Source organism: Hermetia illucens, chromosome 6 (genome assembly GCF_905115235.1).
Source record: "Hermetia illucens chromosome 6, iHerIll2.2.curated.20191125, whole genome shotgun sequence".
Classification (NCBI taxonomy): Eukaryota; Metazoa; Arthropoda; class Insecta; order Diptera; family Stratiomyidae; genus Hermetia; species Hermetia illucens.
This window is the reverse complement of record NC_051854.1, coordinates 59416170-59433845: the sequence shown is the minus strand read 5'-3', so window position 1 is coordinate 59433845 and position 17676 is coordinate 59416170. Positions and strand designations below refer to the sequence as shown.

General features: G+C 43.7%; 1 protein-coding gene across 1 annotated transcript in view; it reads left to right on the top strand.

The window, feature by feature from the left end:
- Positions 1-17676, top strand: part of LOC119659786 (ALX homeobox protein 1) — a 66936-nt gene that overhangs the window by 43804 nt on the left and 5456 nt on the right. The window contains exon 2 of the mRNA XM_038068054.1: positions 10152-10685. Within this exon, the coding sequence (XP_037923982.1) occupies positions 10152-10685 (534 nt within the window). The remainder of the gene's footprint in view (positions 1-10151; positions 10686-17676) is intronic.

The following is a 17676-nucleotide window of genomic DNA, read 5'->3' as shown; positions in this document are numbered from 1 at the left end:
CCACGTCAACTACGCCCCTACCTTCGATGTCACGAGGCAGGTTCATCCGCTCCACGGAAGACTTTGGATGATGCATTCGGAATTTGGACATGGTTGTCGATCGGTCTTCGTCCACGGCAATATTCCGAATGCATAAGCCAGTGAAGGGATAGTGAATACAGTCAACGCGCTTATTTTATTTTATTTTATTTTTATTTTTATTTTATTCTTCCCCGAGAGATGCGATTTCAGCACCAGCTTTACACGTCGCAGGAATTCGGACAGCAGAGCATCCTTCAGATCACCAACTCGAGCATGGGTTCCTTGCAGAATTCCTAGGTACGACACTTGTCTAATCCAAACTCCATCCGAATATCACGGCTGAACATGTCTATTATTCGCAACAGACTTCTAAGAGGGCTGTCAGTCCCAGCATACAGCTTGATGTTATCTAAATACATCAAGTGTGTCAGTTCGCACTTAGCACGTAGGCCATATTTTATTGCAAAACCATGCCCTCTAGCATCATTCAGTAACCATGAGAGGGGGTTCAATGCCATACAATACCAAAAGAAACTCAACGAATCCCCCTGGAAGATGCCCCTCCGTATGCTCTGAGGTATTAGCACCCTCAGATGTATGCACTGATAAGATGGTATGCCACCATTCCATGACTGTCGCCAAAACTTTATGTATGCGGAACGCTATCAAAAGCCTTGGTATAATCAATATAGCAACTGAAGAGGTTTCTTTGGCTTCTAGTTGCTTGTCCTACAACTATCGAATCGATAATGAGCTGCTCTTTGCAACCCCTTAACCCCACTCAGCAGCCCTTCTGCTCCTTGGACAGAATGTTGTTGGTCTCGAGGTGCGCATTGATCCTTCCATTAATAATGGACGTGATGAATTTGTAGAGGGTTGGTAAGCAAGTGATCGGTCTTGTGTCTGCGGGGTCCTGCACCGTGTCCTTCTCAGGGATAAGGTATGTAATCCCCGCAGAGAGGAAAGGTGGAAATTCCTCCGGCCGACTCATGACCTCATTTATACTGCGTCCCAACCGATGTGTATGCTGGTAAACTTCTTATACCAGAAATTTTACACCCAATCCAGACCTGGGCCCCTCCAGTTCTTCGAGCTGTTTATGGCTCGTCGAACTTCCTCTTCGGTAACATCCGCAAAATTCATGCCAGGCGTACTGACCTGGCGGGTGCCTTCGGCGGTGATCCACTCAGCATGCTCAGCATGCTGGGCGGGTAACCCCCAAAGTCCACCCCAATACTCTTTCGCTTCCGTCACCGAGAACTGTATTGACTGTATGGACTGTATGGACGCTCTGTTGGGATTCGTTGAGAGATTTGAATAAACTCCGCTGGTTCATCGCGTATATTACATTCTGGACACGTCTGATATAACTTTCGCCATACCGTCGTAACCGACTGCATGTGACAGAAAATGTTCTGTGTCCAGAACTACGGATGTCTCACTGGGGATTATTATTATTTAAATACTCATTCTTTCTTTAAAAATCAATAAATCTAAAATTCGATACGTCATTAACTACCTACACTGATGGACTAAAACATTTTGTCCAGCTTTAAATTGGAACAATCTCGACAAGCTTCAGAGGAGTTGCTACAGTGGCATCATCTTTACATAAACCTTCACAAAGATGTACTGCGATATAAATATACTCGTAATAATCACTCCTACTTTATATTCCCTTAGGGTCTTTTATTCTACTCCAAAAAAATCCCAAAAAACCCTTCTTTGAGGCCAATATCCACGACGACTGAATTCGGAAAGACCTACATATTTCAAATTGGATTTATTAACGATGCTTTCTTTTCATCATCATCAACGGCGCAACAACCGGTATCCGGTCTAGGCCTGCCTTAATAAGGAACTCCAGACATCCCGGTTTTGCGCCGAGGTCCACCAATTCGATATCCCTTAAAGCTGTCTGGCGTCCTGACCTACGCCATCGCTCCATCTTAGGCAGGGTCTGTATCGTCTTCTTTCTCTACCATAGATACCATAGACTTTCCGGGTGGGATCATCCTCATCCATACGGATTAAGTGACCCGCCCACCGTAACCTATTGAGCCGGATTTTATCCATAACCGGACGGTCATGGTATTGCTCATAGATTTCGTCGTTATGTAGGCTACGGATTCGTCCATCCTCATGTAGGGGGCCAAAAATTCTTCGGAGGATTCTTCTCTCGAACGCGGCCAAGAGTTCGCAATTTTTCTTGTTAAGAACCCAAATTTCTGAGGAATACATGAGGACTGGCAAGATCATAGACTTGTACAGTAAGAGCTTTGACCCTATGGTGAGACGTTTCGAGCGGAACAGTCTTTGTAAGCTGAAATAGGCTCTGTTGGCTGACAACAACCGTGCGCGGATTTCATCATCGTAGCTGTTATCGGTTGTGATTTTCGACCCTACATAGGAGACATTGTCAACGGTCTCAAAGCTGTATTCTCCTATCCTTATTCTTCTTCTTGTTTGACCAGTGCGGTTTGATGTTGTTGGTTGATTCGTCTTCGGTGCTGACGTTGTCACCATATATTTTGTCTTGCCTTCATTGATGTGCAGCCCAAAATCTCGCGCCAATCAGCGCCTGCTCGAACTGGTTGAAGGCAGTTTGTACGTCTCGGGTGGTTCTTCCCATGATGTCGATATCGTCAGTATAGGCCAGTAGTTGGGTGGATTTGAAGAGGATCGTACCTCTTGCATTTACCTCAGCATCACGGATCACTTCCTCCAGGGCCAGGTTAAAGAGGACACATGATAGCGCATCCCCTTGTCGTAGGCCGTTGTTGATGTCGAATGGTTTTGAGAGTGATCCTGCTGCTTTTATCTGGCCTCGTACATTGGTCAGATTCGGCCTAGTCAGTCTTATTAATTTCGTCGGGATACCGAATTCTCCCATGGCCGTGTACAGTTTTACCCTGGCTATGGTATCATAGGCGCCTTTAAAGTCGATGAACAGATGGTGCAACTGTTGTCCATATTCCAACAGTTTTTCCATCGCTTGCCGCAGAGAGAAAATCTGATCTGTTGCTGATTTGCCTGGAGTGAAGCCTCTTTGATATGGGCCAATGATGTTCTAGGCGTATGGGGCTATCCAGCCTAGCAAGATAGTGGAGAATATCTTATAGATGGTACTCAGTAAAGTGATACCTCTATAATTGCTGCACTGTATGATATCTCCCTTTTTTTGTATGAGACAGATAATGCTTCGTTGCCAATCGTCAGGCATTGATTCGCTGTCCCATACCTTGAGCACAAGTTGATGAACCACTTTGTGTAACTGATCGCCTCCATATTTAACTAATTCGGCTGTAATTCCATCGGCTCCTGGCGACTTATGATTTTTTAGCCGATGAATTGCACGGACTGTTTCTCCTAAACTTGGTGGTGGCAATGTTTGTCCGTCGTTTTCAGTTGGCGGGACCTCCAACTCGCCGATGTTCTGGTTGTTCAGTAGCTCATCAAAGTACTCAACCCATCGCTCTAATATGCCCATTCTGTCGGAAATCGGATTTCCCTCTTTGTCTCGGCAGGATGAGCATCGAGGTGTATAAGGCTTCATCCTGATGACTTGTTGGGTAAACTTCCACTCCTGGTGCGGTTGCTCCCTGTACTTTTCTAGTTCACAGACTTATTGGTTCTCCCAGGCTTCCTTTTTCCGTCTGTGAAGTCGCTTCTCCGCTCAACGGAGTTCGTGATAAGTCTCCGCGCGTGCCCGCGTTCTTTGAGAATGCAACATTACTCGGTATGCGGCATTCTTCCGTTTCGTTGCTAGCTTACATTCATCGTCAAACCAGCCGTTCCGACTCCTTTTGCGGCTGGGGCCAAGAATGTTTGTGGCGGTATCCATGATAACGTTCTTCAGGTGATTGTGAAGATCATTTGTTGATGTTTCATCTCCAGGTCCTCTGTTGACTGCGGTTATTGCGGCATCCATTTCCCTCTTATAGGTGTCGCGGAAGGTTGTGTTGTGGATGGCTTCAGTATTCACTCTCACCTGATTGTCAGAGGGGATTCTAGGTGATATTGTTATTCGAGCTCTGAGCACCATGCCAACGAGATAGTGATCCGAATCTATATTGGCCCCCCTATATGTTCTGACATTCATCAAGGCTGAGAGGTGGCGGCGTTCGATCAACACGTGGTCAATTTGGTTCAAAGTGGCCTGGCCTGGAGAGGCCCACGTATGTTTGTGGACCGCTTTCCACGCAAACCAGGTACTTCCAACAACCATTTCGTGTGACCCTGCTATTTGAATAATCCGCAGTCCGTTCTCATTTGTATTTTGCTGTAAACCATGGGAGCCAACGTACCACCTTTTGGAATGGAAGTATTTGCAGAAACTGCTGAAGTAAAGTCGATGGTAACAGAAGATACCATATCATCACTACTCTGGAAGTAAAGACCCTAGCAATTACCATCTTCATCATTGTAAAAATAAGCTCTTCAAAGTAGCTCATCCAATTCAAATTATATGCGGTTTAAGGTCACTTATTCAACTGATTAATAAGACCCTCCAAAAGCTGTCGAAAACAACATACTGCTCTTTGACATTGCGTATACCACACTAATTAAATACTTATTAAAATTCAGCAATCATAACTCCTGAAATCCCACTTGCCCCGTGTGATGACGTTGAGCTTAAAAATTTTAATCAAATTCTGTGAAAACCACTCCCGTGCACTCAATTTTTTTTGTGTTGCCGTTGTGCGTTGAACTTTTGTATCCTTTTAATTCGCCTCCTTTCATGGAAACCACATCAAAATCACCAACGATTTCCTGTTCCTTTCAATTATATATTTATACCGTATTCATTTTTAATGACCCACCATTTAATAAGTGAAATCTCCAAGGCAAAAATTTAAATTTAACCAAGAGATCCGGCTACAAAAGCAGCCTGGAATTCAAGCTGATGGCGAGGGTGAAAGGATGTACACCGGTGACATGTTCATGAAATGAATATATCGCTGGAACACCAGAGACGAAAATAAATTCGAATGGTTGCCTCTTACAATTGACAAAAAACTGTTTGAAGGAGAAGAAATTACACAGAAGGGTTGGGAATACATTGTAGCAAAAAGTAGCCCAACGAACTTAACAGTGAGTTTCATAGCTTTTCAAGACAAACCCTTTCTTTAAAGACCATCAATCTTTCAGAACAAGAAGTCCAACCCTCAAGCCCAATCTCTTCGCTTATTGCACACCGTATCTACTATTTCCCCGGTGAACAACAATATGATGGCGAAACCCTACCACCGGTAGGATATCCGTGAATTTGGGGGTACAATTTGTCATCCGGCAAACCTTAATTTTGGTGTATTAAGGGAATTAAAAAGATAATGAGCCAAAGAAATCGTCATTCCCCAAGACTATCTCATTACTCTGATCCTTTAATTATTAAAGTGAACAAATTTAAAGGAATGAAAAGGGCTAGCAAGAAACAAACAGCAGAGCCAGAGAATGTCCTGATACTGCGTATACAGCCCTTTCTGGTCAAATCCTGCTTTTGTTACCATGGTACCGCGCTGATATCCTGATTTTCATTTTAATTATAAAATTTCCTTTTGGTGTAAATAATTTTAGCTTCGGATAATGAAATTGGACAGGTGAAATCTTGATGAAAATTTACAAAAAAAAAATTTGAAAGAATGTTTCAAACGAAACCCAAATGCGGAATACATTACGACGCTCGCATTATTTCAAAAGCTATTGTGTGTGTGTGTGTGTTTGAGGTGGGGGAGAGGCAAAGCCTCTGAGCACTCAGACCTTAGTGGTCCATTGTACTCGATTCCCCCGTTTAACGGAATATCCCGGATTCGTTTATGTATCCCAGGATTTGATGTGATGCTATCCACTAGAGTTGGACCACATCAGCACTAAAAATCTGATGTCTGATGCATCCGTAAGCGGGGCACTCACATAGAAAATGTTCCGCGGATTCTGCTTCCTCATTACAGGATGGACACGTATCATTTTGGATAATTCCTAATCTGAACATATGCCTAGCTAGTGAATTATGACCAGTCAGAATGCCCACAATACTTCTGCAAGTCCTCCTACTTTTCGACAAGATAAACTTTGCAGTATGTTTGTTTGGTTCTGCCAGGAAGAGTTTGGTCTGTCTAGCAGCATTTAGGCTTCGCCACCTGTCATTATGGGAGGCTTGTTCCCAGTTTTGATAGCAGCATCAGCCAATGCTATGGACACCCCCACTGCTGGTTCCGGTCCAGACATGGGGAAAGTTGAAGCCTCTTTTGCTAATGCATCCGAGATTTCATTTCCCACAATGACCAGGTACCCAAAGTAAATCCACCATATTGAATCTGCAAACAGAATTCAATCGGTTCCTACATTCCTGAATGATTTTTGAAGTGATCATTACTACTCAACGCCCTCAATGCATCTTGACTATCGTTACAGATTGCGATGCGCCTGCCCTTCAGCCGCTCGTCAAGCAGCCTTTAGGATCGCATACACTTCAGCCTAAAAAAAGTTATGTATTGTCCAAAGGAAAAGCCCACTTCTCGTTTTTATTCAAGTGATAGACTCCTCCTCCAGAACCATTTTCTGTCTTTGAGCTATCGGTGTAGAAGGCGTCAGTATATCCTGACACGCATTCTTCTGGTTCGTCCCAGTTTTCTCTCCGTTTCAAGATAACATCATATCTTCTACCAAACAGATGTATGGGGATCTGAGAATCGAAAGGCATCGCGGAAACTAGATTCAGTTCTCCCAATGACTCTTCCAATGCGTTGTGCCCCCACGCCCATTGTTTTACCATAGATCTAATCGAATTAGTCTATGAACCGCTCTCATTGCAGTGCTCTGAGTAAACAAATCCAAGGGCGGCAAATTGAGTAATGCATTCAGAGCTGCGCCGGATGTGGTGCTCATGGCACCGGTGATACCCAGACACATAGCTCTTTGCAGTGTGGCTAGTTTACAGCGAAAACTCTTCTGTTTCAGCTTAACCCACCACACTACGGATGCATCACCGAACATCGGCCTAATGATAGCAACATATATCCACATTACTACCTGAGGCATGAGTCCCCATGTCGAGGCAAAGGTCCGCCTACACAGCCCATAAGCTGTGAGAGCTCGTTTCATCTTTACCTCAACATGTTTGTTCCAAAGGAGCTTCTTGTCTAGAATAACTCCCAAATATTTCACTTCTTCGGAGAGTTGAAGGATTGTACCCTTCATCTCTAGAAGGCAAAGCCCATTCAGTTTTCTCCTTTTTGTAAATAATGCCATTGTGGTTTTATTTGGATTTACTGAAAGTCCATGCCTGAGACACCAAATATCAATCAAACCAACGGCGCGTTGTGTATTTCTACCCACCATTCCGAGATCTCAACCAACAGTCAGTACAGCCATGTCATCCGCATAAGCTTGAACGTGTGTTGCCAGATATTGCAGTTTGCATAGTAGTGAGTTGATCAGCATACTCCACAGAAGTGGCGATAGCACACCTCCTTGAGGACAACCTTTCGTCGCTTCCGTTGTTAATTAGCAATCAACACCCACTTCAGCAGACAACAATCTCTGCGTTAGCATAGCGTAGATCCACTTTATTAGAGTTTCGTCAACACCATGCTCTCTGGCGGCATCACAGAGCTTTTGGAAGGGCACACAGTCAAAAGCCCTTTCAATGTCGACGAACACCCCCATCGCATACTCACCCTTCAGAGTTGCACCCTCTATCTTTGAAACCAAAGAAAGAAGAGCAGACTCACAGGACTTTCCACGTTGGTAAGCATGTTGGTTTTCATTTAGGGGGTGCGACTTTAGCGCCTTCTCGCGAATGTGACGCTCAACCAGCCTCTCCAGACATTTCAGCGAAAATGATGTTACGCGGATTTATCTGTCAGGCTTTGGTATGAAGACTACCTTCACCTTCTTCCAAGAGGAAGGCACGTAGCCCAGAGCAAGACATCCTCGAAAAATATTTCTTACAAGTTTCCCTAAGTGTTCTATACCCTCCTTTAACATCGCTGGATAGATGCCATCCATACCAAGTGCTTTGAAGTGTTCAAATGATAGTATAACAGCTCTCACTTTTTCATTGGTAACAACCGCTCTCGCAGTGTCCCAATTCCCCTTTCCAATAACTTCGTGTTGAAGCGTTTTCAGAAACCGCCAATTCTCTTCTTTCCACTTCTGAGACCTGTTCTCTCTGGTGGTGTACTTCCAAGAGAGTCTGTATGGACTAAACTCTGGAGTTGGTGAAAGTACCATCCGGTTTTCTATGAGAGTCCAACTTGGCCGACTCATTCATATTAATCACTCTGCGCAACCTGAAAGTCTCCCTTTCACCTTCCAGTTCCTCACAGTACGCTCTAAAAGAGCCTCGTTTCGAACGTTTTACGAGCCTCTTATATTCATGCTGTGAGTTCCGGAAGTTTAGTCAGTCTTCATCTTTATTGCTTTTGCAAGTAATGTTTAGAAGTCGTCCTGAGTCTCTGCAGTTCTCGGTTCCACCATGGAACTGTTTTAGCACTTTGGCCTCGGGAGATAGGACAAACCTCTTCAAAGCACTCTAAAAGTGTGCGATTCAGAGTTTTCAATTGATCTTCTATCGCCAAAGGAGTCCTTAGGGCCTAGGGAGCTCAACTTTGTCGCCAAGAAATTCATTGAACTTTGTCCAATCCGTTTTCCTAGGACTCCGTCTTTGTATTACAGGCTGTTCGTCTGTAATAGTTACACTAAATTCTAAGTAACGCCAGTTTCTAATCAACTCTAACAACTTTGAAGTGCAGATTGTTAGGTCAATTACTTCACTTCTTCTTGGCCCCAAGAACTTAGGGGCGCAACCTACCTTCGCGGTCATCAGACCAGCTGAAGTGATAAAATCAAACAGCTTCTCTCCTCTAGGATTGCATTTGCTACTGCCCCAACAAATATGCTGAGCGTTCGCATTACAACCTATTAAAACTTCAAGGCCACTTGATTCTGCATACACTACCAGATCCCTTAGTTCTTGCGTCGGCGGAGGGCACAAAGAATCATAGTGTCAGGGTAACCTGGTATTGTAAGTTGACCGAAACAAGGTCCTGTGAATAGAATTGTCTCAGCATGGTTGTCTCTAACAATTTTGACATCAGAACGCAGGCCCTCGGTCTCGAGGATCTTTCATCGAAGAAGATCCTGGTCCCCTTGACTGATCCAATGCCACAGATTCTGTTAAAACGAACGCATGGCTCTTGAACCAGAAATATATAAGGAACGTCCTGCAACTTTGCCAGATTTGCCGCCAGTAGATAGGAAGAAGCTTTGGCATGCTGCAGGTTGATTTAACTAACCCTTATGTTGCATAAGTGCAGTCTATGAAAACCGCCGCTAACTGAAAAGTCTGCTGCGTACAGTGTGGATCTCACCGGGATTACCAGCTTGTCCTCACCTTCCACCGAAATTGCGTCCGATTTCTCTGGATATCGCCACAGTTGGTGGTGTAGCAACGTCCATGTCGTCATTCGCAAGAAACTTCTTTCGCAGTGCCTTCCGTTGTCGTCGGCTAGGAACCCTCCCAGGTTCATGGAGTCCGCGCTACATGGATCTATTTTCATACATCGGCATTAGACCAGTTGCGTCCACATTAGCAGCTTTCCTTTCTTCCGTTTTTCCGGGTACAGGCGGAGGAGAAGGTTGTGACAAGCAAGCCTGTAGTCCCTTCTCCTTTGCGACTGAAGTTTCCTTCTACCGAGCCTTCCTCCCCCGTATTTTGGAAGAATTAGGTAAAAGTGTCACCGGCCGACCGGCCGTAGTCAGATTTCCAGTTGCTGTCATTAAAGGAGTTGCTGTACTATCCTTTTTGGCTGACCGGTGCCCGAGGGGGAGAAAAGCTATTACTATAGTATGTATAAAAGATTTCAGAAATGATGGTATCAACATTGTCGGGGCTTATTTAGCATTTGAAGAACATGGTATTTAGTAAAGTATTATGAGATTAGTATTATATTCATTTAGTATATCAAACTTTCCCTAATGTAACAACCTCTATAAAATCGCAATTAACCTGGAAATTCCTTTCTCCCGTATCTTCAAACGACCATTACAATCACATCAAACAGATTAAAACATTTTCCACATATCCACTTATGAAAACTAAATTGAATATTTCATTTCATTTACAGAACAACATTCACAGCATATCAACTGGAAGAGCTGGAACGTGCATTCGAACGTGCCCCCTACCCGGACGTATTCGCCCGTGAGGAGCTTGCCTTGAAGTTGAATTTAAGTGAGTCCCGTGTACAAGTGTGGTTTCAAAATCGCCGGGCTAAATGGCGTAAACGCGAACCACCCCGCAAAACTGGATACATTAGCACCAACAGTCCATCGACAACACTTGGTAATTCACTGGCGCCACCCTTCTCCACATTCCAAACAACCACGGCCACACCGCCCGGAAGCGTTGATACGTGGACCAGCTATCAACCCTCATATGAACTTAGCCCACACTTTAATATATTATCTCCAGCAACGAGTCCTTACGGATCATTTCCTGGCCAATATGGGGCATATGTGCACGAGAGTCAACTGTTTCCCGTGAGGCAACATTTCGATTATGGTAGTCCACCTCGAGTCGATATGGACGACGGTGGGCATCATAAAAACGACCATTATGGAACTATGGATGATAAATTCGATAGTCACCTATCCGATAGGTAAGTGTACATTGGCTCCGATTTTCGATTGAACATGCACCAGTAGGTATATAAGGATAATGAGCAAACAGGAGTTGCATTCAATGCGATAAGTGAATATTAGGAATTCCAATTGTTGTGAAAGTGAGCCCCAAACCGAAATAGCTAATCTATGTATTAAATCATACGAATTAATAATTAAAACAGTTAATTCCCGATGCTGAATAGCTCCTCCTTCAGTGGGAATGCATAATATACCAAACTTCATAATCCTAACAAGCTCTAGGAAATTGTTTTTTTCAAAACTGCCTTTTTGACCCTTTCCTTCATTATCCTTTATCTTGTGCTGCAAACACTATATGGGATGATACCTTTTAGAGGCTTTATTTAGTGCAAACTGTGTTTCGAATTTGTAGACTCATAACTTTAAACTCTCTTTTTTATTAAATGCTGTCCCAATATAAATATTACTAACATGTTTCAAAAATATACCGCTCAGGTTCGCGGATCGAACCCGAGTGTTTTGACAAATGTCATTCTTAACATTTATCACCCCAATCTCCTGTTCACAATGGCACTCAGGTTCGCGCATCCCATGTGCAGCCACATCACTTCATCCCCCCCAAACGCGCGGGTTAAACAAAGCAAACTGACCACGTGATCCCGCCAATGAGGTCATTGGGCAAATTTGACAATTCGCAGGCGCTTTTTTGAAGTAACCAAAGGCTCGTCGAAGGCCTTTAGCCTCGACAAGGAGACCCACTTTGGCCCGCCTCTGACGTCGAGCTTGAGCAGGTGCTCGCCTAACTGCAGCGGCCTCCGATAGCGTCCACCCTAACGAGAACCTATATACACCTCTCAAGATCCCTGGGGGTGTTGCCCTGCGCTGTCGCGTTTCGGGACGGTGGAGTTGGCTGCATCTTCAAGAGTTTGCGTCCTTGTTCATGAACGGCCAGAAGTATTTTTCAATGACTAACTGGTTCGTCGGCCCGATGCCTGGATGCGCAAAATTCTGTATTGCGTGAAATACTTCCCTGCAAAAATCGGCCGGAATGAATGGTCTGGGTCTCTTATCTAAGGACTTGCAGAGATCAAGCTAGATACCGTCAGTCTAATTTGCAAAACGCTAACTCCGTTTCACCAAAATGAAGAGGGCGACAAAAAACATAATATTGCAAGTTGCAGTTATGTCTGCAACGAACCATTCTGCTGTGCTTTTTAAAGTACACTTTTGGAGTTTTTCTAATTAGTATTTATTTTTTTCATTAGTAGACAAATTTCGAACCAAAAATGGAGTAAACGATGAATTTTCTATGTGAGATTGGCCCCTATCGCGCCTATTACCTAAAAATGTTTGCAATTAGCGGTAAAAAATTTGTAAAAATAAAAATAAAAAAAAACAGCATCACCCATTACAGACGCAGGTCCTATTCTCTTAATAAATTTTACTTTTCAATAAGTTGTCAACCAGAAGCTTGAAGAACGGTTTTGTTGATTTTTATGTAGGAATATCTGAGTACATGATGGTTTCATTTATACTTAATTCGTAGTCTATACCTGTTTACGTAGAAACTACCCGATATTCAATTCGATGTGTAACTGACATTTTATCTCTTATATATGGTTGCCTTTCACACCTTGATGGAGTATAGCCCGTCAGCCACACCTACGGGGCATCGCTCCCGGTTACCTGAAATGCGCTTGAGCTCTACCCACGACTTCCCGAGATACTCGCGCTCATCCTCTACTGTTGAATACCAATCGCCCTTGGGGCTCATCCACTCGTCGTTCATCTTGGGAGAGTGAATTTCGCTGCATCGCATGGCCCGCAATGCAATTGTCGCCCTCCTCAATGTGTAACCTTTCCACTGTCACTTCCGTCTTCCTATCACATCTCATACGAGTTCCAGGCCTGTGCGCTGAACGATTTGTTCGTTTGAAATAGTGATAGGTATTGACGAAAGCTTCGAGCTTTTGGGTAATAATGGAATTCACTTTACCTGCGCTACTCCGATATAGCTGCAGAGAATGAACACTAGCACAGCACAATCTCAACTGGATCTTAGTGTTGAGATAACTGCATTTCTATTATAGATTCTAGACAGGGCAGCGTAAGCGAATCTAGCGCCATTAATTCCTCGGAAAACATCTAGTTCGGTGCCACCGCCGGCAAAAACCACGCTTCCTAAATATGCAAATTCATCGACGCTTTCCATTAATGCTAATATGGAGGGTGCGATGACTCGTTTGACTGAGAAACTTGATTTTGTTAATGTTTATCTTCAGTCCAACTCTGCTTGCCACTCTTTCCAAATCATATGTGATGCGGTGACAGAACAAATAGACGTCATCAGCATATTCAAGCTTATTCAAGGAAAGATATCATCGTCCTTGGAATTCCTCCACGTGGTCCGGACAAGGCCACATGAAGAACCTCACCGATGACAAGAAGAAATAATATCGGTCACAGGATGTAACCCTGGCGGACTTCGTTTGGATCTCAAAATCCTCCGAGATTTTATCTCGGTGCAGTATGTGATATTTTGGGCCATCATATGTCGCTCTAATAATAGCTATTAGTATCTCCAAAATGACCCTTCCGCGTAGAGAAATCCAGACAAACTCCCTGTTCTCGCTACCCAAAGCTTTCTCGAAATCGATGAAGAGCAGATGCAGCGAAGATCTGTATTCCGCATACTGTTCCAAAATGATCCGTAGGGTGTTGATGTGGTCAATGCAGACGGATTCGGAGCGCAAACCAACCAGCTCTCTGTCAATCGCTCTTTCGAAATGTTCTTTGATCCGTCCCAGGATTATATTATCTATTATTATTAGCGTCAGCAAGGAACAATAAAATATCCCTAAAATTGTCACACTCAAAACGGATGCCCTCCTTTGGAATCTTATCGATTATCCCCTTCTTCCACTCTCTGGGAATGGTCTCGGATTCTCAAAATTTCCATATGAGTGAAAGCAGAAGACCTGCAGTAATCGCAGGTGCAGTAGACCAGCACCTTTACTCCATTTGAGTGCATTGATGGCTGTAATGATTTCTCTGCTACTTGGAGGAACAGTCCGTATCCGCATGTTACGGTGACTAACCACTTATCTACAAGAGGAGAAACCTCACCGGATGCAATATGGTTCAGGACCCTGGTGAAGTATTCTTTCCACCTCATCAGTTGTTCATCATCGCAGATGATAAATCGACCGTTGACGTCCTTCACAGTACCATCCAAAGATTTGTGACCACATGCAAGCTCTTTTGTGATGGGGTATACAGTTCTGAAATCATTGCGGTTTTCGGCATCTTCCGCTTCCATAACCAGCGCAATTACAATGATCATCACTGTCTAGCGCCTACTGGGTCATACCAACGGTCGATGTTGAATTTAGTTGGCCGCAGCCCATCAACCCTTGAGAATTGGCGAGCGCAACACGCAAACGAACGTAAGCGACCATCAGTTGGTAATCCCTTTCGAGGCCGATGTCAGCGCCTCATTTGTTGCGCACATCCTAAATATACTGCTGATCGCGAAGTTGCCAATTTGTTTGCTAGTACGACGTTGGTCGGTTGAAACCCAACTGACCTTATGGCAGGTGGCGGTAGAAGTTGCAGAAATCCATAAACCTCCCACGGTCACCAGGACTTTGTTTACCCATCAAATGTCCGACCAAGGTGTTGTTAGATCCCCACCACGACCACAATGTCACCTTTAGGAAGCCTCCTCTGAACTGCGTTTGATTGCTCCTAGAAATTCCCTCCCCTATATCGGAAATTTTCCTTGATGCGTAGCATTATACAATTGTGATGCTACTTAACCTGGACCGAAATCTTGCAGTTAGAAGTCTATGAGAGACTGACTCCCAGGTTAAAAGAGTGCACCTTGCGGTAACTGTCAAAAGCAGCCCAACACCAGATTCGCGTCTGCTACCACTTGGCTTTCCAGAGTCGCTTAGGCCGAGAATGTCCAGCTTATATCGTTGGAATTCCGCGTAAAGTTGGAGAAAGCGAGCGTTCTGAAGACCCTAGTTACCATTATCGAAGAGCGTACGCACATTTTTGAAACCGATCATAGTCTGCTATTGGCTTGTTGGGTTACTTTTCTTATTTGTCTTCTAAAATCTTAACCCTGTTCATTGGTAAGCTATTCATACAAACTCTACAATCTTCAAAAAGTTAGCCTTGATACTTAATTATGGCTTCACTAGCAGATGCTATATTAGCTCTTCATGTTACTTTAGAGTACAATCTGGTAGGCGAGGGAATCCATCATGGATAAGCATCTCTAACCTTATCGAAGACACGCATGCCGGACTTCTACCGACTAAAGCCTCCCATACTTTATCCATACTCTCCCCGCAGTACCTGTTCTCTTGTTAACTGTGTAATGACAAAATGGAATAGGCGATAATCTATAGCCATTCTGGGTCACCTTAGACGATCAAAAGGAGAGAGTTATCCCAAAATCGTAAAAAGATGGTGAAATTGACTGTGCAGGTCCACCCGCAAATATTGAAGCTCCATCGAAGTGTTCTTTTGACACGTGCTCGCATGCCTATGTGCTAGCCCGGCTGGGGAATGTGGGGAGGGCTTTCCTAAGAACAATTAAATCCCTGACGCGTCACTGTACAAAAATTCTCGCAATCCACGCTGCATCCGATTCCATCCTGTATCTACTACAACTAGAGGTACTTGTTCTGCCCACCGTCTGTGTGTGTGTACCTCAGACCATAATGGCCCATTGAACTCGACACCTCCGTCTAACGAAATATCCCAAATACGTTTCGACATCGAACATCGAAGGATTTCCATTAGAAAATGTTATGCTACCACCGGCAGCTGGATCACATCATCACCAAAGATCTGATATCTGATACGTCTATAGACGGAGTATTCACATAGAAAATGCTCCGTGGATTCCACTTCCTCATTACAGGAGATGGTGATTTATGGCAAGTCAGAATATCCACAACACTTCTGCAACTCTTCCTGCTTTTCGACATAATAAACTTTGCAGTTAACTTGCTAAATTCACACTAAAAGTTTGGTGTGGCTAGCAGTGTTTAGACTCTGGTTTTACCCAATTTTTGAAGACAGCCTTAGCCAATGCAACTGATACTCCAATCGCTGGTTCCGGTCCCGGCATTGTGGAAATTGAACCCTCTTTGCTAAGGCATTCATGATTTCATTCCCCTGTATATCGCAGTGAAAGTTCAATCGATTTCTACATTCCTGAACGATTTTCTAAATGATCAAAGGACTAATCAATGCCCTCGGTGCGGTCTGGCCATCGCTACAAATTGTGGTGCGCCTGCCCTTCAACCGCTCATCAATCACGCAGATTGCTAGCCTTAGGATCGCATACACTTCAACCTGAAAAACTACTACATATTGTCTCAAAGGAAAAGCCCACTTCTCGGTTTTGCTCGAGGAACCTGTTCTGTTTTTGAGCCATCGGTATTGAAGCCTTCCGTATATTCCGCAGCGCATTTCTCTTGGACTACTCCGTTTTCTCTAGGTTTCAGGATAACTGCAAATCTTCTACAAAAACAGATGTATGGGGAGCCGGGAATCCGAAGATATTATGGGAACTGAATACAGTTCTATATGCTCCCCACTTCCGTCGTTTCCTCGTGGATCTATAGGCTGTCATCCACGTTCAGTTCAGCCTGCCCGTTGGACCTGAATAGTCCGCAGTTGACCGGCGGCCGGAATGTGGATGCAATTCAGCTGGCCTTTAAGTTTGGCCTCTTCAGGCGGCCGGTGATCGAATGAAGAATGATTCATGATGAAATATCAAAATGAAGCGGCTATGCATTCAAACAATGTTACACAAGGAATATTTTATGTTGTAACATATTGAAATTACCGTTAAATCCGCTATCGTTTCGTCCGGTCCGAGGCATTATCAATTGTTTTCTACAATTTTTGCAAAGCTCTGACAATACATGGATCAACGGCGACGTTTCCAGTATCCTGCGCAAATACAGCAATCATGGCGTTTCCATCTTGCGATATATCTCTGATAAACAGAAATATAGTGTCAGACTGAAAACACTCCCTTGAGGAACATCTGCTGAAATTATCCTCATAACTCAGTAGTAGTTTTGGCACCGTGCTCTGGAAAATCTGTTTTCCAAATACAATTTGATGATCTCATAGTTTGAATTCAAGACCTTTGTGTCAAGTGCTATCAAAAACTTGAGGAGTGTCCAAGAAAACAGCAGTGAAGCCTTTTGAATGACATTGATACTATGCACAACTTTGATCCTGAAACCAAATTGATGGTTGACAATGCGGATTTTATTGAGACGATTTAAAATCAAACTCTCAAAAATCAACAGCATGGGCATTACTTATATGTGGAAGTTTCCGTAGATCAATATCAGGAAGTTCCTTAGTGAGGTCATAGGGTCGTAGTCTGGAACTTTTCCCCTTCATCCAGCTTATTTATCAGCGTCTAATTTTCTCTAGATGCTCCGCTGTGGGAACGGTTTGAAGACATTCGCAGAATGTGTTGCGAAAGTGCTGGATTTCGCTTTTCAGTGTCCGCTTGACTATAGTAACCCATTGTGCAACTGTGGCCTTTTTAGACTTTTGGCAACCTTCTTCAAAGAATAGTCAGTGGGAAAGGAATCTTCTGACGGATGCATTTTGGAATGCACTGGTGCTTTGTTTAGGAAATTACTCAGTTTATTGAAGGTTGCTGTATCGGCCAGGTACTTTGTCAAATGCCATTACTGCTGTGTTATTCTTTTTTTGCAATTAATTCTAAGATATAAGCAGAATATCTTATGAGAGTACAGTCTTTGTTTCACTTTAAAAGAATGCCTTGCTCGATATCAGCAATGAACTACTCTACCTCGATGTCGATGTGAAGCGGCGGTTCCAGATGAACGTATACAGTCAGTCTTGCTGTTCCAGTTAGTACTGATATTATATAATTTAGGCATACCTCCATTCCATATTATTTTTTGACAAAAAGTAAAAGAAGCACCCATAAAATGA